We start from the raw sequence: 23,443 nt of genomic DNA on the forward strand, positions 1-23,443 counted from the left end.
TTGCAAATATCTTCTCCCATCCCAAAGATTGCCTTTTGTTGTGTTGTTTCCTTTACTGAGCAGAAATTCCTTATCCTGATGAAATCCCAGTAGTTCATTTTTGCTTTTGTTTCCCTAGCCTCAGGAGATGTGTCTAGTAAGAAGTTCAGTAGCCTTTATTTTAAATAAGACCCCATACTCCGAAGTTTGAGAATCAGTGGGATAGTGTCTGTCTGTCCACATCTAAAAAGCCTCATCAGCATGCAAATGAGCATGTTTATGATACAGCTTGGTGTAAGAGGGTTAAAAACTGCATCCCCATGGTCTTGAAACACAGTGTGGAAAAGTAACCAAATGGATCAGTGGAGAATAATAATTGAATTCTCTCCACCTTGCATGTACATTCTTAATACTTATAAAAATTGTGGTCCTTGTCATCCATTCTCTAAATACAGAAACCTGAAGCATAGTATTCTTAAATGTGCTTAGTGTCTTGCATTGTCTTCAGAAATTAGTTTTTTTCTACTTCATTACATTTTCTAGGTAGGTGAGTTTTAACTATTTAACCATTCTAGACAAAACATAGCCAGCATTATGAATATTAGTAGAACTTGAAGGGGAAGTGAATTAACACAAAGGTACAACTTATTGCATTTATGTCTTCATTCATGCAACAAAAACATTATTCTTTTCCTTCCATGGATTGTCATCCAAGTCAAAAGTCCTATATGGGCCCAAATACCTTGTTTGGATAGTAAAGCTTTCCTGTTGAAGCAACTTCTAGCTCTTTATTAGGTGCTTATTATAAATTGTAGAGAATGTCAAAGGTATACCCACTTCTTTGAAGAGTGTACTGTTATGGTGGAAAAAAGAAAAGACATATATATAAAATTCATAGATCCTTTAAAACTGAAATTCTTCTCAATGAAGCTTGTAGACCTTAAGGACTGCCAGGGGTTAGAGACCTGTGAGGAGGCTTCATGACCATGTGAATGGCCTCGGAACAGAGGTTAGATTCTTTGGGAAAAGAGACAGGCATGTCTTAGAAGAACAACAGGGCCATACATGCGAGGTGCATAGAAAGATGTTCACTGGAACAATTCCAAAGCATGTAAACAATTTAAACGTCCATCTATAAGGAAGTGGATGAATAAACGTGGAAGAAGGCATTGAGTCATTAAAATGGATGAACTAGATTTATCTGTGAAAAGGATGGATAAGTAATAAAACAATGTTGAGAGGAAAAAAATGTGAATTGCAGAATGATACATACTGTATTAGGCTATTCATATATTTTTAAAAAGTCAAACATATAAACACATTAAAGAAGACTGGAGGGATGCTCATTTAATTCATTATAGCGCTTGCTTCATAGGAGGTCGGAAGGAGGACTAAGTGAAATTCGAATTTCTGAATAATTTATTACTTCTTGAAAACAGCTTGAAACAGCATAACAATAACTGGAGGGCATTTCTTATGGTTTGTATGGAAACGTGTGATACTCTTCTTGGTCCTGTCAGTGGTAATGTACTCACGGTCTTCATAGGAGTAATTTTAAAAGAAGAAACATGAAGTGGAAATAACATGACCAATCAACCAATTAGTTGATTTGATCAATCAGCATGTGCAGTGCATGTCAGACTTTCATTGTTTCTCTTTGTAGGTGAATGTCACTCGGGAAGACTCACCCAATGAAGACCCGGTCTTTCTTAGAACTTTAGGGAAAGGAGACTGGTTTGGAGAGAAAGCCTTGCAGGGGTGAGTAGATCACATGTTATAGTTCTTGCTGAGCACTGCATAAATTCCCGTCTCACATATTGAGCTCCTAGCAAAACAGGCTGTATATTTGCGGTTTCTCCTAATCCTGGACCCAGACCCTTGATGGTCATTTTTATTTATTTCCAGGTGGGCTCGTAATGCCTTTATATAAGCTCAGGATTAATCAATTAACTTGTGTCACATTATTTTTATATTAATGGGTAATTTCTCAGCTTTATTCTTCTTGTCCACAATCTCTATGAAGACTCTAAAAGAGAGGGGAAAGAGTCTCCCCTAAGCTAAGCTTACCTTGTGTGGCAGTTTTGCTCTGAATCCTAGGAAGATGACTGGTTAAGAGTTTGGAAATCCCTGGACTGATGGTACAAACCAAGGATCAGAAGGCAGTGGAGGCTTGCTGGGCCTCACATCTGGGTGGTGGTTGTCATTGCCGCTGTTAGAGGTGGAGGTCACGTACGAGAAGATTCCTGGTGGATGGGCTCCAAAGGCTGGTCCCAGAGAGACGTTCTGTAAGGTCCCTGAAATTCTTCTACTTGTAAAGCAAGTAGATGCTCGAGAAACAAGCATTTGGGATCACTTCCTACCTACTATGGACAAAAAACCCAAAATTGATTTTGTACTATACATATTGCAGGACGCATGACAAATAGGACAGATCTCTTTGAGCATTCTCTTCTTGTTTTCCAATAACCAGCACATCTCTATTATCAGTGTATAAATAGATGAGACTTTCAAAACTCAGTGCTGTGTGTATGTACAGAATCAGAAATATATATATATATATACACATACTTGAATCAGAAATAACCAGTAAACATTTATATTTGTATGACATTCCAGATGGCCCAGTGTCTGCTATGGAGGAGCAGCAATAGGATATAATTTATCCCTAAAATATTTGGAACAGGGAGTTTTGCTTCCATTATACTTTCATTTAAAAATTACATTATAGGCATTTTGTTTAAAATTATTATCAAGATACCATTTAGCAGGTTTTAATTTTTAAGCCACAGATAGCAGCTTTTTTTCTTTCTTACCCTTTCACAGCTACAGAAATGAGAGATCCTGCTAAGTCATCTTACGTACACCACATTACCTTATGAAAATTCAGAATTCAATGCATTTCACTTGTTTTTCTTCTCCTTTGTTCATTTGATCCTTATCCGATGAGTATGTATTTGCCATTAGATTTTTTTTTCTAGAGGCGAAGTTGAAAGAAATACCATGTTCACTGTACTTGCCACAAAAGAATGCAGTAAGCATTATCTTTCTAGTATAAAGTGTCCAGACCCATCCTTTGAACTTGAATCCTTCTTTCCCTTGATTATACGTAGAGGATTCTAGAGAATAATGCTGCCTGGTTCCATTGGTCCAAGATTAACTGCCTGTATGAAAAATGTCATTTCCAAAGAACCTGAAACATTTTCAGGCATTTCTGATTGAGATCACAAGTGGAACACCAGAAGATACAACATCATTGAAAATGGACAGGTTTGCTTTTGTAGCTTATTGCCACTGGATTTTGGCGCCAAGTAAAGAAAGCCTTTTTGGCAAAAACCCCTTTCAATGGAAGAATGTGTCCTAAGAAGTGACCCTGAGGATGCAGTTCATGGAAAAGTTAGCAGATTGTGTCTGGTGTCAGAATTTAATGGCATTCCATCTAGGTTGAATTCATTCTGGCATATGGCTATTCTCATGAACTGTCTGGTGCCCAAATCTCTCATATGCATTCAGTCCTCTGCACTGCTGGCTCCTCCCCCCACCTCCCTACCCTATCTTCCCCTACAAACCTTCCCCCACCTACCCTTCCCCCAGGAATTTATTTCCTTCTTGAGCCCTTTGCTTTTGTTTTCTCCAGGCTCAGCCTGGCTCAGCCTGGCTCCATAGGCCTATTCTAAACGCCCTCTTAAATGTCACCTGGGATTTGCTACTTGCAAGTCCTTTTCTGCCTTCTTTGGACTTCCCTTCTCAGCCATGGTTTTACATGCCGACCACTCCTTCCTACCTTCAAATTTCCTTTCCTTTGGGTCCCGTGCAACTGTTAGCACTTGTTAGAATTTTTGATTTGATTTCCTAAAATTCATCAGTGTTGTATCCTCAACTCTATTCCATGCATGTTGACATACATGGGGATCTTTGGTAAAAAAGATCCTTTGGCATGTCACTTTGGTAAAAAAAAAAAAAGTCTAAATCTTATATTCTGATTTGAGCGGAGTATCTGGCACTTTTCAGATACTCCACATGTATCTGTTGAATGAATGGGTGAACGAATGAACTAAGAAACAAATGAGCCTCTTTAATGAAGCCCAATCAAACATTTGCTTCTTGCCATTGATCACTTTCTCCACTTGGATCTGTTTGAAGGTAAGGGGTTATGAACTCGCTTGTCTACAGGGAGCAGGCTGATAATGTCCATGAGTAGGGTAAGGTGGCAAACTAGAACCCCCTTTTTTTTTTTAAGATTTTACTTATTTATTTATGAAAGACACAGAATGAGAGAGGCAGAGAGAGAGAGGAAGGCTCCACGCAGGGAGCCCAATGTGGGACTCAATCCCAGAACTCCAGGATCACGCCCTGGGCCAATGGCTCAATCACTGGGCCACCCAGACATAGCTAGAAACCCTTCTGTGAAGAGGAGACCATTTACTGAGCTCCAGCTGATTGTTAGACTTTTTTTTTTTTTAAACAAAAAAATCTAGGTTTTGAAAAAAAAATACAAAATGTGATTTTGTAACTTGATTTTTGAAAAACGCTCTGCAAGCAAATACAACAAACCCAAAAACCAAACCAAACATTTCTACAAACAATTTGACCTGTGGGCTGCCATTTTGTGGTGTCTATCAGATGTGCCTTCTTAAGGCCCTGTATCTAGATTCAACTGAGGGAAACCGATTAGGTGAGGTCTTCTTGATTATTTCCTTGTTTCAATATATTTTTTTAATGTTTTGATGTCTTATGTGTGTAACTTGTTTTTTTTTTTAACCCTAAGTATCTATGTTCTTTTTTGATCTTTTCTTTGAGTCTCAACATCTCACACAAGAAATTCTAACTTTTCATAAATCAGATTGATTTGTTTCACTGACTTTCCTCTAAAAACCTTAAAAAATTTACCTTACTTTGAGATAGAAAGTCTTCTGAGCACTGTGTGTATACTTTTGGGTAATAACTATGCTTTTTTGCAAGTCATGTGATTTTAATACTTGGAAGACCAATTACATAGTAGTTAGCATTCTCTGTATGTACCTAACACAGCATTTCAGATTGTTGTTTTCTCACATATAAAATTTATATGTACTTGGAATTGTTGATTTGTTTTCCTGAGGATATTCGGCAGACCATTAAAATATTGATGGATTAGTAATTTTGACATGAGTCCTTGACCACTCTTTTTACATTTCAGAGTGCCTAATACTAGTATTGGTGAAGCACAGTTGAATGACAGAGCTGAAATGTGAGCTCAGTACCTCGACTCCAGAACTCCCTTCTAGAGTTCTGCCTCTACATGTAACAAGCTCCATTTCCTTGTTCTGTGCAGACAATAGAGTCCTAGACCTTGCCATCTTATAACCTATATAATTACCATCCATTAACCAGTAGCACCTCGTTACCAGAGAAACTGATGTCATGGATTGCCTTCACTTTAGTTGATGTGAAGCAAATTATTCAGTATTCCTTGACTCAACCACTTTTTTTTTTTTTTTTTTACTGTAAATAATGGTTTTTCCACATCAGAGGAAGGGCAAAATGTCCTGTTTACAGAAGGACTCTTTCCTTATGTACAGGAAAACTAAAGTTGTGTTTGGGAGAAATTACTGCAGGTGTAGTCTGGTAACTCCTGAGTCAATCCATCACACTCTGACGTTACTATGGTTTCAAGCTCTCTCCACCTGTCTTGAAACCACGCAGGATCCGCAGAGGCATCAGATGGTGTCAAACTCTCAGCCACACCCACGCTATGCATCTAGAATAAGGGTGGGGGGGAACCCTAAGAGTAAGTGGAAGCTGACAGAGATGGGGCTGAGCTCCCACTTGCCCCTACCCTCTTCCCCTGATGTTTGAGTCTTCAGCGTAGCCTGTGGTTCCAGCCTAGAAGTCAGACTGCCTGGGTTGGGATCCACTTTGTCATTTATAAAGTATGAGACCCTGAGACGTTCTTCTTTAATCAGAAATGGAGGTGATGGTTGTACTTAACTTTTTTTTTTTTTTTTTTTTTTTTTTGGTTGTTGAGAGGAATAATCAAGGGGATTGTTACAAAGTATTTGAGTAAATGTGGAGAATTTAAATTAGGCTCAAAACAAAGTTCGTTGCTACCATCAGCACTACCACCATCTTGTTTTTTTTTTTTAATTTTTATTTATTTATGATAGTCACAGAGAGAGAGAGAGGGAGAGAGAGGCAGAGACATAGGCAGAGGGAGAAGCAGGCTCCATGCACCAGGAGCCCGATGTGGGATTCGATCCCCGGTCTCCAGGATCGCGCCCTGGGCCAAAGGCAGGCGCTAAATCACTGCGCCACCCAGGGATCCCCACCATCTTGTTTTCACTGTTATTATCAACAGCACTGGCATCACCACCATCATCATTCCCCAGAATATTCTGCTACTTCTTGACCAAATTTAGAGCACTTGGTATGATTAGCATAGCATTAGATACGGAGTCAGCCACTCTCTGATTATATACCTTTGAGCCACTTAGCCATTCTGGGTCTCTGCTTCTGAATTTGTAAACCAAGACAGTTGGACTAGGAGATCTCCAAGTATCCGTAGGTCACAGCTTCTGCTTCTCTGGGATTTGGCTTCTTTACATTTGAAACAGACTCCTAGATGCCAGCTGCTGCCCTGTGCCACCCTGATAAATGGCGGCATTTAGTAGAAGGCCACTACCAGTGGGGCACTCCCTCCAGGAGCCCTCCTACTCTTGCCTATCCTCCAACACCTATGCCACATGCCAGCCTCTGTCAGTGTTAATGGAAAAAAGAATAAGCCAAGACTATATGTCCCCAGTTTCTCCCCGCAAGGGCCCTGGATCTTAGGAAGGTGAATTAATATTTCTGAACCTACTTTTCACCCCTCCCTCTTTTTTATAATCAATAAAATGATAGGACATAAAAGGATATAATAATGGATCTAGCAATTTAACACTTTGTCATATTTGAATCTGGTAGCTCATGTATTTATTTGAGAATAAAACATAACAGATACAATCCGAGCCTCTCTGGTATCCATTCTTTCCTTCCTTCCCCTCATCAACTTCTGAGATTGGCCATGCGCAAGCTCACCATCCATGTGTCCATGATATATTATGCATATATGATATTCCTAAATGTATGACTGGATTGTTTTTTGTGTGTATTGAGTTGTATAAGTTCCTTATATGTTCAGATACTAATCCTTTATCAGATATATTGTTTGCAAGTATCTTCTTCCATTTAGTAGTTTTTTTAGTTTTGTTGATTGTTTTCTGTGTTGTGCAGAAGCTTTTTATTTTGATGTAGTCTCAATAGTTTATTATTTTTGCTTTTGTTTCCTTTGCCCTAGGAGACATAGCAAAAAGTATGTTGCTATGGCCAATGTCAGAGAAATTACTGCCTGTACTCTCATCTAGAATTTTTATGGTTTCAGGTCTCACTTTTCATTTCAAGTTTATTTTTGTGTGTGGTATAAGAAAGTGGTCTAGTTTCATTGTTTTGCATGTTGCTGTCCAGTTTTCCCAATACCATTTGTTGAAGAGACAAGTCTTTTCCCATTACATTTTCCTGTCAAAGGTTAATTGACTGTATAATTGTAGGTTTATCTCTAGGCTCTCTATTCTGTTATATTGATCTATGTGTCTGTTCTGTGCCATTTTGATCTTTACAGCTTTTTAGTATAACTTGAAATCTGGGATTGTGATACCTCCAACTTTGTTTTTCTTTTCAATATTGCTTTGGCTATTTAGGATCTTTTGTGGTTTCATACATATTTTAGGATTATGTTATCAACTTCTGTGGAAAATGCTGTTGGTATTTTAATAGGGATTTCATTAAATTTATAGATTGTTTTGTATCGTATGGACATTTTAACAATATCAGTTCTTCCAATCCATGAGCATAGAATATCTTTACATGTGTTTGTGTCATCTTCAGTTTCCTTCATCAGTGTTTAATAGTTTCCAGAGTACAGGTCTTTCACCTCCTTGTTTAGGTTTATTCCTAGGTATTTTATTCTTTTTGGTACGGTTGTAAATGCAACTGTTTTCTTAATTTCTCTTTCTGTGATTTAATTATTAGTATGTAGAAATTCAATGGATTTCTGTATATTGAGTTTGTGCCCTGCAACCTTAGTAAATTCATTTATCAATTCTAGTCATTTTTTTTGGAAGAATCTTTAGGGTTTCTTATATAGAGTATCATGTCATCTATAAAAAGTGGAAGTTTTACTTCTTCCTTACCAATTTAGATGTCTTTTATTTCTTGTTTGATTATTGTGCTTAGGACTTCTAATAATTACATTGAATAAAAGTAATGAGTGGTCATCCTTGTCTTGTGCTTGATTTTGAAAGAAAAGCTCTCATTTTTTCACCATTGAGTATGATATTAACTGTGGGTTTTTCAGGTACGACCTTTATTATGTTGAGGTATATGCCTTCTAACTGGTTTTGTTGATGCTTTTTATGGATATTGGATGTTGTCAAATGACAGTAGATATTGTACGTTATCAAACACTTTTCTGCATCTGTTGAAATGATCATATGGTTTTTATCCTTGTAGATGTGATGTGTTATGTTGATTAATTTTGAAAATATTTAACAACCTTTGCATCCCAGGAATAAATCCCACTTGATCATGGTGAAGGATTTTTTTTTAACTATCATTGGAATGAATTTGCTAATTATTTGTTGAGGATTTTTGTATATATGTTTACCAGAGATGGTAGCCTTTAGTTCTCTTTTATTGTGATATCTTACCTGGTGTTGTTATTAAGGTAATGCTGGGCTCATAGAATAAATTTGGAAGCTTTCTTTTCCATTTTTTCGGACTAGTTTGAAAGGAATATTAACTCTTCTTTAAATGTTTGGTAGAATTCACTTATGAAGCCATCAGGTCCTGTATTTTATTTGTTGGGAGTTTATTACTGATTCCATTTTATTGCTAGTAATTGGTCTGTTCAAATTTTCTTCCTGATTCACTTTTGGTAGGTTATGTACTTCTAGGAATTGATCCTTTTTCTAGGTTGTCTGATTTGTTGGCATATAATTTTTCATAATATTCTCATAATCCTTTGTATTTCTATGGTGTCAGTTATTTCTCTTCTTTCGGTTCTGATTTTGGGTCTCTCCTCTCTCTCTCTCTCTCTCTCTCTCTCTCTTTCTCTCTTTGATGAGTCTGGCTAGAGGTTTATCACTTTTGTTGTTGTTGTTGTTGTTGTTTTTTCAAAGAACTCCTAGTTTCACTGACCTGCTCTATTGTGTTTTGTTTTGCCGTTAGTTTCCACTTAATTTATTTCTGTTCTAATCATTATTTACCTTCCGTCCACTGGTTTAAGGTTTTTTTGTTGTTGTTCTTTTTTTCCAGCATCTTTAGGTGTAAGGTTAGGTTTTTATTTGGGATTCTTTCTTGCTCCATGTGGTAGACGTGTATTACTATAAATTTCCCTCTTAGAATAGCTTTTGTAACATCCTAAAGATTTTGGACTTGTGTTTTCATTTTCATTTCTCTGCATATGATTTTTTATTTCTTCTTGATTTTGTGGTTGATCCATTCATTGTTTACTAACATGGTAGTTAGTCTTCATGTATTTGTTTTCTTTCCGGTTATTTTCTTGTGGTTGATTACCAGTTTTATACCATTGTGGTCAGAAAAGATATGTGGTATGGCTTTATATATTTGAATTTGTTGAGACTTGATTCATGCCCTAACATGTGATCTATTCTAGAAAAAGTCCCATGTGTGCTTGAATAGTGTGTGTATCCCACTGTTTCAGGAAGGAGTGTTCTGAATATATCTATTAGATCCATATGTTCCAGTGTGTCATTCAAAGCCACTGTTTTCTTGATTTTCTGTGTCAGTCATCTGTCCATTAATGTAAGCGGGGTGTTAAAGTCTCCTACCATTATTGTATTACTGTTGATTGCTACCTTTACGTTTGTTAGTAGTGCTGTATGTATCTGGGTGCTCCCATGTTGGGTACATAAATATTTACAATTGTTATATTTTCTTATTGGATTGTTCCCTTTATGATTATATAGTGTCCTCTTTGTCTCTTTTTCTAGTCTTTGTCTTAAAGAAAGTCTATTTTGTTCAATATCAGTATTGCTACCCTGGCTTTCTTTTCACTGCCATTTGCACGATAAATGCTTTTTCATTCCTTTACTTTGATTCTGCATGTATCTTAGGTCTGAAATACATCCAGAGAAGTTATTTCTAAATCTTGTGTCTCATGTGTAAAAATACTCTGGAACTCTGGACTTAGGAAAGGCTCAGTCCCATTCACCATCTTGGTTGGACCATAACAGTTTCCTTCACCCATCCCCAAGGTCTCTCCTGTCCAGCTCCAGCTCATTTCTCTCCAGCCTTAGGACCTTTCTCTATTTGTAGCACCTGAGATTTTTAGGGGTTTTGTTTTACTTTTGTGTTTTAGTGAGGGTTATAGTTAATTAGCCTTTAAGCAAAGATTATTCCTGTGAGAATTATATTGGGGAATCTATGTAAGATGTTGCAAAATATCTGGTGGGATTTTTCCCTGTGGTCCTGGATTTGTGGCTAAGGTCCAAAGTTAAAAAGCTGTCAGTACATAGGGCCAGTGTCTTCTGCAGAACTGACTGGAAAGAGCCAGAATCGCTTTATTAGTATCACTACTCCATCCACAAGATGGCCTGTTGGAAAGAGCAGTGTTCATTGAAAAAAATTGTTCCCTCTGTTTTCTGGTCTTAGCTTATTTTCTTGTGGAAGATTTCAGGTAAATAGATGATTAAAATAGATGCTAAGTGATACTATAGCAGAAGCTCAAAGTGTCATAGCAATGTTATTATATCTACATCTCCATCCTAAGACTTTTTCCAGACCCAGTTTCCTGTGGGAAATGCCTGCTTAGATATCACTCAGGTACCTCAAATGGTGATTGGGCAGACCTAAATTCACTTTATCTCTCCTCCCAGGCAAATCTATTCCAAGTGATCACTCTTGTAATAAGTGTTTTTCCAACCAGAAATTTGGATATTATCTCTGACCATTTCTTCTCCTGACATCCCCATACCACTGATAACTAATACTGTTGACTGTATTTTCTAAATAATTATCAGCACCACCAGGGGCATGTCATTTTCACTGCCACTGCTCTGATTACTGCCACCATGAAGTAGTGGAACCTGGACTGATGTTCACCATCTAGTTTGTCACCCTGCGTCCAGTCTCGCTCGCCTTGCATTTACTCCACTCACCTTGGTAATGATAATTTTTCAGTATTCATTCCTACAGTGGCCATGATAAATTACCACATATTGAGTGTATTAAAACAATAGAACTTTATTCTTTAATAACTCTGGAGGCTCAAAGTCCAAAATAAAGGTATCTCCATGGCCGTGTTTTCTCTGAAAGCTCTGGAAAGAACCTGTTTCACACCTCTTTCCTAGCTTCTGGTGGTTGCCAACAATCTTTGACATCTTTGACCTATTATAGCTTCATCATATCAGTTTCTGCTTCTGTCTTTACATGGCTGTCTCCCCTCTGTGTGTGTCTTTGTTTCAAAATATTTCTCTTTTTACAAAGATATTAGTCACTGAATTTAGGGCCTACCCTAAGCCAGTGTGGCAGCATCTTAACTAGATTATATCTGCAAAGGCCATATTTCCAAATAAGGCCACATTCATAGGTTCTGGGGCTTAGGACTTTAACATAGCTTTTGGGGGAACACAGTTCAACCCATAGCACTCTCTAAAACAAATGGGGTCATGTCCTTTTCCTTCCCAAGGGCTCCCTGTGGTACCCTCCCCCTGCTGAGAGGTCTCTTATATTACCCCAGTCTCATCCCTCACGTGCCTCCTTCATGATCTGTGCCTTTGTCATACTGAGATCTCCAGTGGCACCATCATCCCTATGATGTAGTTTGGTCTTAGACATTTGGTATTGAATGATCTTTTAGGATTATAGTCCCTCCTGGCATGGATGAATAACTGAACTTATAACAGGCCCCAACTGTGATGTTAAAGCCTGGCAGCCACCCACAGCACAGAACCCAAGTGTGCAGATATATAAAAGCTGCTTGTTACTCTGAAGTCACTGATTAGTCATGTTAGGGACATATTCTCTTATATCTTTACATAAACATGCCTGGGATACAATAACTTACTGGGTTTTGATGTCAAGGAACCCATCAGAGGATTTATGAGAATCACATCTTGGTTTGGAAGAAACTATATTGCATACAGAATAAAATTATACACATACCCCCCCCCCCACACACAGACATATGCACAACCCCCTCTAACACACACATTCTAAATTATAGATATTGGTATGGGAATACCTCTGGTCTAGCCTCTTTAGATAATAATGAAGATGATTTAATTAATATAATGTAAACACATGGTCTCTGGACTTCTCTGAAAAACACCTTCACCTGGAATATAAAGTTAGTCACACAAAATAGGGTTTTTTGTAGTTTTGAATTTATTTTATAATCTTACTAATGCTTTAATGTGCTCTATAGACTCAGATATATTGTTAGTAGCTGATTTAACTTAGTATAATTGTCAGCAACTGATCAGTAACCCAAGGTAAGTTAGTTTGGGTAATTTGGAAAATTGGCTATTTAGAAAAATTCTGTCAAATAAAAGAAAATGTATAAAAGAGAACTTCTAGAGAAAGGCTTTATGCCTATGTATATGAATGTTTGTTAATATAAAAGGGATCAGATTTTTCTGCTTGGTTGGGGACATCAGGGTGTCATAGTATTTTTCCATAAAGTAGTTTCTTTATCCCTACTGCCTTAGATATAAGGTCATTTTCGGTGGTGGAAATTGAGCTACTTACAAAACAATTCAGTCCCTCATTGTTATTCTCCAACATGTCACTCAGACAAATAATTTCCTTTAGGTGCCGCAAGATAAGAAAATATAATGTGAATTTGAAAATCTCTTCAAAAAGAGATGCAAAAATGTTTCATTTGAAGTTAATTTCCTTGTTAATGAACTTGGCTTGTGTTTTGTGTCTCTGTCATTTTTATTCCTCCCAAGTCTAAATGATTGCTTCTTAATTTTTCCTTCATACAGTGTAGGAAAAAAATGACTTGCTATAAATCATTTTTGGATAGGCAACAAAGATTTTAATTGGTTAGACTCATTGTCATTATACTAATCACTTGTGATGCCTGAGAAAAGGTGTTTTAAAGCACTCTGAATATTCTTGCCAAAAATTATCTTTGAATGTAACATTTACTCATGTATTCTGATTAAGACTGTGTCCATATGAAATGAGCATTTCTAGCTATGTTTGGCCCCACATTGTTCTCATGCCCCATTCATACAGTGAAATAAGTGGGAGGTATTTCAGAAAAAAATATGCCATATGGTCATTGTCTTACCCCATATCCCAAGCATTAGGGCAAATACAATATTAGGATATTTCAAATAGTATTTAAAGAGCTTCAACTTGGAGCACCCGGGTGACTCAGTTTGTTGGGCATCCAACTCTTGATCTCAGCTTGGGTCTTGATCTCAAGGTCGTGAGATCAAGCCTCACATTGGACTCCACATGGAGGCTACTTTAAAAAAAAAAAAAAAATGAATGGGGCAGCCCTAGTGGCGCAGCAGTTTAGTGCTGCCTGCGGCCTGGGATGTGATCTGGAGACCCGGGATCGAGTCCTGCGTTGGGCTTCCTGTGTGGGGCCTGCTTTTACCTCTGCTGGTGTCTCTGCCTCTCTCTCTTTCTCTCTCTGAATAAATAAATAAACCTTTAAAAAAAATGAGTGAATGAATGAATGCTTCAAGTCCACCATTTCTTCCCAGGGCCATGTTCATATATGTCAATAAGTAATCTCATAGGTATTCATGGTTTAAATTAAAAAAAATAAATTGAAAAAAATACCATTTACTATTGCATCCAAAATATGAAGTACTTAGAGATGAATTTGATAAAAGATGTGTAAAGCCTGTACACTGAAAACTACACCTTTCCAATAGAAATGTTGATATTTGCTGCCTTCATGAAACTCAATATCGTTCTCCCAGAAGGTTGTGGTCCCAGCAGGACTTTTTGTAGAAATTGACAAGCTAATTTTAAAATTCATGTGGGAATTTGAAGGATCTTGAATAGCCAAAATAACTTGAAAAGGAGAAAATATTTGGAGGAACAATCCTACCAGACTTCAAAACTTACTTTACAGTCTCAGTAATTAGGGCAATGTGGTATTAATGTCAAGATACAAAAAAAAAAAAGAAAAAAAAAAAAGAATCTATGGAACAGAATAGCCAGTTGCTAAATTGGCCACACATACATTACCATCCTGGCTTGGGCTGCCATAACTAAATATCACAGAGTGGATGTCTTAAACAACAGAAATGTCTTTTCTCACAGTTCTAGAGGCTAGACTTTGGACTGCAAGGTATCAACACAGTTGGGTTCTCAGAGGACTTTTTTCCTGGCTTGCAGATGGCTGCCCTCTTGCTGTGTGCTCCCATGGCATTTCCTTGGTTTGTGTGCCTGTGGAGAGAGAGCAAGCAAGCTCTGGTGGCTTTTCTTTTTTTTTTTTTTTAATAAATTAATTTTTATTGGTGTTCAATTTACCAACATACAGAATAACACCCAGTGCTCATCCCGTCAAGTGTCCCCCTCCATGCCCGTCACCCATTCACCCCCACCCCCGCCCTCCTCCCCTTCCACCACCCCTAGTTCGTTTCCCAGAGTTAGAAGTCTTTATGTTCTGTCTCCCTTTCTGATATCTCCCACACATTTCTTCTCCCTTCCCTTATATTCCCCTTCACTATTATTCATATTCCCCAAATGAATGAGAACATACACTGTTTGTCCTTCTCCGATTGACTTACTTCACTCAGCATAATACCCTCCAGTTCCATCCACGTTGAAGCAAATGGTGGGTATTTGTCGTTTCTAATGGCTGAGTAATATTCCATTGTATACATAAACCACATGGATAAAGAAGATCTGGTGGCTTTTCTTACAAGGGTATGAATCACATCATAAACCCTCCACCCTTGTGACATTATCTAAACCTAAGTATCCCTGAAAAGGCTCCATCTCCAAATGCCTTAATATTGGGGGTTAAGGCTTCAGCATATGGGGTGGGGGTAAGGATACATAACTGAATCCTGTAGCATTGGATTGTAGATTCTAAGCAGTGGTTCAAAAGCAGTTCAGCTAAGAAAGTTCAGCATTTTCTACGAATGGTGTTGCAACAATTGTATCTCCATCAAGTTAGAAAAAATTGTCTCTGTACCTTGCACCATATACAGAAATTCAGTCAAAATGTATCCTAAACAAAACCATAGTCTGTAAGAAAAAATATAGGGATAAATTTTGTGAATGTGTATTAGGCAGTTTAAGATATCATACCAAAACATACACACACAAAAAATGTTAAATTAAGTTTCATTAAAATTAAGGATTTTTGTGCTTGAAAAAACATTATTAGGAGTAAGAAAAAATATTTTCAGGATGCCTGGGTGGCTCAGTGGTTGAGCATCTGCCTTTGGCTCAGGTCATGATCTGGGCTCCTGGGATCGAGTCCCATGTCAGGGTCCCCACAGGAAGCCTGCTTCTCCCTCTGCCTGTGTCTCTGCTTCTCTCTACGTGTCTCTCATGAATAAATAAAAATTAAAAAAAAAATTCTTTCCATAGACCAAGAGAAAATATTAGCAAATTATTATCCTAAAAAGGACTTGATTCCACAATGTATGAAGAACTCTGAAATCTCATAGTGAGAAATCTCAGTTTTTAAATTAAATGGCAAGTGATTTGAACAGACATTTCCTCAGTGAAGAGCAAATGATCTTAAAATCAGTAGGTAAAAATGTGCTCCTCATGGTTTGTCAAAGGGAAATGCAAATTGAAAGGACAATGAAATGCTTCTGTATGCCTATTAGAATGCCCAAGATTTGGAAGATTGACCATACCAAGCCCTGAAGAGGATGTGAAGCAAGTGGAACTTCCACGTACTGCTAGTGAGAATGTAAAATGGTGTGACTACTTGAGAAAACGGTTTGACCATTTCTTAAAAAGTTAAATGTATTACCTGCCATGTACTCAGTCATTCTGTTCCTAGATATTTACATGACAGGTTATGTGAAGATCCAGGCTTTTCCACAAATGTGGATGACCACTTTCCATATAATAGCCCCAAACTTGAAACAACCCAAGTGTGTGTCATCATTTGAATGGATAAATGAATCATGGAATAGCCATACAACGGAATATATTTGGGCCATAAGCAGAAAGGCGTTTTGACTTACCAATATAGAAGAATCTTCAACTAATTATAATGAGTAAAGACAGACAGGAAAAGGAACACATACTCTATTGTTCCATGTATATAAAATCTAGAAAACAGCAGCTAACCTCTGGCGTGACCCAGGGAGGGGGCTGGCAGGAGGAAGAGATGATAAAGGGATGCTAACAACCTTAGGGATGATGGGTGGGCTCATTATCTTGAGTGCAGGGATTGCATCATGAGTGTAAATGTCAAAATTTTTAACTGTGCTTTAAACATGTGTGGTTTATTTTATGTCGATTATACCTCAATAAAACTATTACAACATTTTCAAGTGCACTCTACGATCTAAGAGTCAAGTGTCACCAGCTCTTGTGTGGTCCATTACTGTTATGCCCATCCGGTGAGCTCCCTGGACTCCTATTTTCAGAGCATCTGTTAAGGACTTCATAGTTCTACAGAATGCTTTAGCCCAGTCGCCAATACCAGGCTGCGTTAGAGCAGGGGATCTAGGGGGCCGTGCGTGCAACAGACCCACCAGTAGAACCCACTGATGCTCTACAGGGTCGTGCAGTCCTGGGAAGGCCCTGCGCTCAAGCACCCGGAGTGTGAAGGCAAGGAGAAGCAGAAGCGTCTTGGCTCTGGGGATCTGTTTTCAGGCGTGTGTCCAGTCGGGGTAGACCCTGTGATTGGCAGCCTGGAAGGCAGAGGACAAGCAGAATTTACTCCACAAGCAGCAGAATTACAGAAGATGTTGTGTTGCTTGTGTCGGCTAGAGTCACCTGAACCAGTGGTGATCTCCTGTTCCACACGAGGACATGAAAGATAAGCTATTAAACACTTAAGCTGGTACACCTGTATGTTACTGTACTATGTTATGTTACAAAATTTTATTTTTTAAAAGATTGTATTTATTCATGAGAGACACAGAGAGGGAGGCAGAGGGAGAAGCAGGCTCCCTGCAGGGAGCCTTATGCGGGACTCAATCCCAGGACCCTGGGGTCACAACCTGGGCCAAAGGTAGATACTCAACCGCTGAGCCCCAGGTGCCTCTGTGTTACAAGATTTTAAGTTTAGACAGCATGCATTTTAATATCCCTGTCTTAAGGTGAATTGTCTATTTATTCTAAGAGTGTATTGGATTTAAAGGTGAACCGGGTAGACCAGATGGCCTGCCCTCTGAGCCCTTGTGCTAAATACCCTTCTAAGTGTTATCTTGTTAATTCTATCAGCAGTCATTATTAGCTCCATTTCATGTGTGGAAAAAGGGGCCCAGTGAGATGAAGGGGTTTGTGCAAGGTCAAACCATCCATAAGCAGAGCAGTGGGATTCCAGCGCAGGTCCCTGTGGCCCCTGTGTCCCAGGTGGCCGCAGTGACCAGATCCAGCAGGATGGAGGGCATGGATGTTATTTCATGCCTGTCGCCCTTTCCTGCACAGAGCAGGTGTAAGAGGACAGGAGAGAAAAGCGTAGAGCTGCCCTTCCCACCCCATCCCTGTTTTCTCTCTCTTCTTACTGCCCTGAGATGTGATGCGCTTTTCCTCTGCCAGTCTCCATGATTTAGGTGACAGAGGCTCACTTTTCATAGAAATACTTGTGGCCTCAGCCCATGTTCTCCATTGATAATTGAACACGGTTGTAAAGATGACAAACCATCCATCATGCCCCTGTCCCCTCCCTAGGCCTCTCCCACAGCACAGGTCTGCAGGTATTGAGAGCTTATCCTTATGAGGTGTAATGGCCCTCCCTCTGTTTTCTAGAATATTCCTGAGTGCCTAAGCCTAGCAGCGCCCTCGGCATCAGTGGCTGACGGTTGCCCGCTACCAGATGGCTGACTGCTCTCACTGTCTACTCCACATCTTTGCTGCAAACCTGCTCCCCATATGGGGGAACATGTTGGTTTTAAAAGGAACGTTTTCCACAAACATTCCGCTAGAAGAATACAGGGTTTCCACCACCCCCCATCCATATGCCCGATTTCCCTTGGAAATGTGGGCTTGCTGTCTTGGAAAAGTAGAATTTTTATTTATCTTTTTCTACTACTTTAGGGCTTTTGAATTTATGTTACCAAACAAAAAATAGTCAAGAATTGTAAAAATGCATACCTGTCATTCGCTTTTGAACTTATGCATTTTAAAATTATGGATTTTTAAAAGTAATCCTAAATTATTTAAAAAATATATAGGGGAGAGAAAAAAAAAGAGATTGTATGCTGCTGGACAATCCCAGAAGAGTGAGGATTTGAGATTGTGGAAACTAGTGGGTAGGACCTTTGCTGCTGTAAGTTTGACGTTTCACATCCCTCATGCCTTCCTGCACCCACATTTCACACACTTATGTAAGGCAGTTGGTGATCTCCATGTTTCTATGTGCCCCTGATAAGCACTGAGGATGTTAAGCCAGCTGTCACACACCTGCGACTACCATAGACCCTACTTGTTTTCATTAATTTCCTTTTTTAACTGATAGTTTTATTCAAAAGAAGACTGGATAAATTATTCTATCACCAGCTGCAATAAATTTCATTAATTTTCGATTTGCTAAAACAGAGTGAGTCATTAAGCATTGGAATATAAGTCCTAAGATTTCTCCTTCTAGCAATGTCTAAATATCCTGCAAAGAGCTGCTTAGCCAAATGCTTTTATTTAACATGGCAACGCTGTATGTGTTTGTGGAAAATGGGAAATGATTTTTAAGTGATTGATGAGATAGTTCATATTTATAGTTTTATTATTCCTTTCAAGGTTCAGAGAATGAATCATGGATCTCTGGGTCTCCCCTAAGGATAGAGTTGAATATACTTCCAGGCAAACTCTGTAGGAGGGCAGTCTTGACTAGAATTTTTATTTCTTTCTCAAATCCATGATTTTTCCTTCAGATGGGTTCCCTTGCGAAGAATACCTTTATTTCCTCTGTCATCTGAATTTGGGAGTTAAAGGCAGCCCATGCACACCCCCCATCGTTATCATAGCTCTCCTTCTGCATGTTCAGACACCACATTTTATCGAGGAGTCTTCCATGGTGTCTCTGACATTCATTCCTCTGTTATGACTTCCACTGTAATCCAGATCTTTTCTTTGCCTGTACCTTATGCTGTGAGATTTGTCTTCTCATTCTTTGTATCCTAATATGTCATAAACACCACCTCCCTAGGCTCAGACACATAAGAACCTTGCTCTGGTGCCATTTCTGGAAGCTCAGCTGGTCCCATTCTGGCCCTCTTCTATTGTGTCCTTTCCAGAGGCCAAAGAGTCTTCAGGGTCAGGGGAATGTGTCCCGCTGGAGCCGGGGCATCCCTTTCTATGTCCTTCAGGAACCTGAGACCCCTGACTTCCTGGTCCTTCTGTAATCTGGGAGGGCTCTTTCTTCCCTGAGTCTTTCCTAGTAAGAGGAAGTCACTCCTGTGGTGTGCACTGAGTGGTGACAGTGGCTGTTTCCCTGGGGTGGAAGAAGGAAGTGTATGGGATGTGTAGGTCTTTGTGGTTGGTAGAAAGCAGGAATAGGCTGGAGGATGGGGGCCTGGGACTACCTGCTGCCATGGTCACGTTCCAGGGCTGGGTTTAAGAATCTGAACTATACAAAAAAGAATAACTTGAATTTAACCCTCCAGATTATTATGGAGGGATATTTGCAAAGGTATATAATTATATTATTTTATATATGATTTATATAATTATATTTATGTGATTTTATATAATTATATAGTTATGGGGTGTCCATTTACAGTCTTGCCTTAGACCCTATCAATGCCAGGTCAGGCTGTAAACCAGGATATACTCATATACATAAGCACTGTGATGACATCACAGCCCTCTCCAAGAGCATTAATTCACAGCCCATCACTCACCAAATAAACACACTCGTTACTTTGAACTTCAGGACCTGTGATATGGTTTCTCAAATTGATCCTCTTTTTTTTTGGACTTCTATTATTCCACAATAAAGACCTAAGCTCTCAAGAAGTCCACAGTATTGATCATTCCTGAGACTTGTACCATGTTTGTTTTTCACCCTGTCTCTGCATATCTGAACATAGCATTCCTTTTACCTTTGTGCTATTTCACTCTGTGTTCAGTATTTATTTCTAAGGTCTGCTCAGCCTTCCTGATACAAAAGTCTTCTCCACAATGTCCTTTCCATGGTTATCCAGCAGAAACTAATCCTTACCTGTTAATGGCTAGACCATGTCCTATCTTTGCATCCAACAAAATAAATGTGCCAATACCCTTCTAAAAGTTTTCTAAATATATATTGAATTATTTTGTTGGATTTTTCAATGCAGAAAAAAATATTTAAAGGATATTAATTAATTAGAACGCATGCACAAGCAGGGGGAGGGGCAAAGGGAGAAAGAATCTCAAGCCAACTTCCTGTGGAGCCCAACACAAGGCTCAATCTCATGACCCTAAAGTCATGATCTGAGCCAAAATCAAGAGTCAGACACTTAACTAGCTAGCCACCCAGGCACTCCTCAATGCAGAAAATGTTTATAAAATTACAGGGTGACAAATTTTTCTTTTCCCCTCAAAAAAATGCTAATTTGGAAATCCATGGAATGGAGGCAGAAAATTAAGAATTCATAAACTAGTTTGGAAAGAGGTTTCATCGGTTTGAGAAATACAGAATCTTAGGGTTCCCTCTGAGTTAATTTGCAGCTTTTTTTTTCTATTATTTGGGTGATAGAGTAAATGCTGCAAAGTGCCACCCAGCCTCCCTAGAGGACTGGTTCATCCCCCAAGCTGTCCACAGTGTTGATTTTTGGGAGGTCATAGCCTCACAAATTGAGCTCAAACTCTCGGGATGGCCTTTGGTGAAAGGAAGCTAGAAGGGTAGCTCAAGGCCCCAGGCTTATATTCCCTCCACACATCCAAATCTGGTTAATGCTGATCAGAGGCTTACTTCCCTAGCCTCAAGTAGAACACCTGTGTGGAATCATCCAGTAGCATTGCTTCTGGTAGGATCAGCTGGGGCCTCTGTTAAGGGGGTGGTGTTCCTCAGCACTGACTTCTCCAGTACACACCTGCACACAAATCAGTCTGAGAATCTTTCTCAGGAAACCAACCCACAACACATAATATTGACCTTGCAATTCAATTAAGTGAAGGGTGTGTGTTGGATGGGGACTCGGGAAGTGATGTGCTATAGTAAAAAGGTGGGGTACTGGGCCCAGGCATATGTGGATTGAATTTCTGATCTGTCCATTTTCTTGAGGGAGCTACTTAAGTCTTCTGGCTCTCAGTTTCATTATCATCGAAATTACAATAGTTACTCCAGGATTGATTTGAATGTTAAATAAAATATGTAAATGACCTAGCACATTACCTAAGTGCATTTAAATGGTAGGTTCTATTAAATGTTAGGCTGCGCACACCCTTCCCTGCTTCATACTAGCTACGTAAAAAGTCAGATTTGGGGGATCCCTGGGTGGCGCAGCAGTTTGGCGCCTGCCTTTGGCCCAGGGCGGATCCTGGAGACCCGGGATCGAATCCCACGTCGGGCTCCCGGTGCATGGAGCCTGCTTCTCCCTCTATGTGTGTCTCTGCCTCTCTCTCTCTCTCTCTGTGACTATCATAAATAAATAAAAATTAAAAAAAAAGTCAGATTTGTGTCTTCAGTCAGATGGGGATTATATACCATTTATTTGTTTGATTGATTCAGTCCGTACTTACCATATACCACGTATACATGCGCAGTCTAGGCATTTGGGGAACAATGAGGGAGAAACAAAATCTCTCTTCACAAATCCTGTATTCTGAGGTTGGGGAAGTGGGGCCAAAGAGAATTTAGATGGTGAGGAGGGCTCTGAATAAAGTGGAACAGGATAAGGGAAACAAGGAGGTAATGTGGAGGGACATTTGCAGTTTCAAGTACATGGGTACCATAGTCCTCAGCATGAAAGAGATGTTTCAACAAAATTATTCTTTCTAATCATTACCATCAAAAAAGTCATTGAGGATGGTGACGGATTTCAGTAGTTGATTCTTCTAATAGCTTTTATTTAGCAAATATTACTATACCTTAGCAAAGGATTTACTTATCCTGGAAATATTATGGTTGATTAAGGAAAAACAAAAAAACAAAAACAAAAACAAAAAAAAACACCACATAATCCAGATAATTTAGAACAGGTGCAGATCATAATATTCCATGAAATTCTTCTTGACTTAAATAATGTTTAAGAACAATCTTTCCTATTTGAATTTTAATTCCTTTGGCTTAGAAATTATTAGGTAATTGTTCGTGTAAAATTGCCACATTGAGTTATTTTACAGAAGTGGTTCTCCAATAGGCTCAAGGAAAAGATTTATGAGAAGCAAGTATAAAATAAAATCTTTTTTTTTCAGTAGCTGCACATACCTACCCAGAGTGTTTTGCCTAAAGAGTTTTAAGATGGATGTGAAATTGCCTAGAAAATTAGATGCAGATTTATTTTGTGTTAAACTTGAGTGAAAAGAATAAGTTCCAGTCTAGCAATATTAGTAAATATTGCTACATGTATAAAGAAGCAAGGCATGTCTACAGGGGGTGCAAGATCAGTGGGCACTAAAAGGAATATCTTTTGTTGCTTTTTCTCTTCTAGCTGAGCTGAATTTTAAATAACCATTTTACATTTCAAATCCGTGTTTACATAAATACATAATAATGAAATCTCATTTGATTCTGATAGAGTCTAAAGAACCTTCCTGAAAGAATATAGGCAGAACTTTGGGGAATTTCTATAAGGGATAGGGCTGATTTTAATATTAGCTCATAAAACCAACATTATGAGGAGTTCATTATAAAAATGATTAGTAGTACATTTAAATTACTGGATAGGCTCTGGTTTTTAAAAGGGAGCAGTAAAGTTTTCTTACTGCTGTAATATTTGACAAAGTGCATTTACACAACACAATGAAACTAATATCTGCCCAACTAAGATGCGTTCAAGACAAACGAAATGAAAAATTTTGCAGCTCCAAATTTTATTACCTCCATTCAGTCACTTTCAATAATAAGGCCTGATTTTATTCAAGGAATCAGCTTTGAAATATTTACTGCCTTCAGAGATAATGCTGTGGATTTTCACAATTGCATCTTGAAATAATTTCAAATTTGCATAGAAGTTGCAAGCTTAATGCAGAGGACTCCTGTATATGTTTGTCCAAATTCTCCAGTTTCTGACATTTCACATTTGTTTTACCCTCCTTCTGATATATTGATATAATTTTGTGTGTGTGTGTATGTGTGTGTATATATATATATATATTTTTTTTTTCCGAACTATTTGAG

General features: G+C 38.6%; 1 protein-coding gene across 4 annotated transcripts in view; it reads left to right on the forward strand.

The window, feature by feature from the left end:
* Positions 1-23,443, forward strand: part of PRKG1 (protein kinase cGMP-dependent 1) — a 1,197,536-nt gene that overhangs the window by 985,377 nt on the left and 188,716 nt on the right. For all 4 annotated transcript variants that reach the window (XM_055322712.1, XM_055322713.1, XM_055322711.1 and 1 more), the window contains exon 7: positions 1,643-1,737. In XM_055322712.1, the coding sequence (XP_055178687.1) occupies positions 1,643-1,737 (95 nt within the window). The remainder of the gene's footprint in view (positions 1-1,642; positions 1,738-23,443) is intronic.

Source organism: Nyctereutes procyonoides, unplaced genomic scaffold (assembly GCF_905146905.1).
Source record: "Nyctereutes procyonoides isolate TBG_1078 unplaced genomic scaffold, NYPRO_anot_genome, whole genome shotgun sequence".
NCBI classification, from domain to species: domain Eukaryota; kingdom Metazoa; phylum Chordata; class Mammalia; order Carnivora; family Canidae; genus Nyctereutes; species Nyctereutes procyonoides.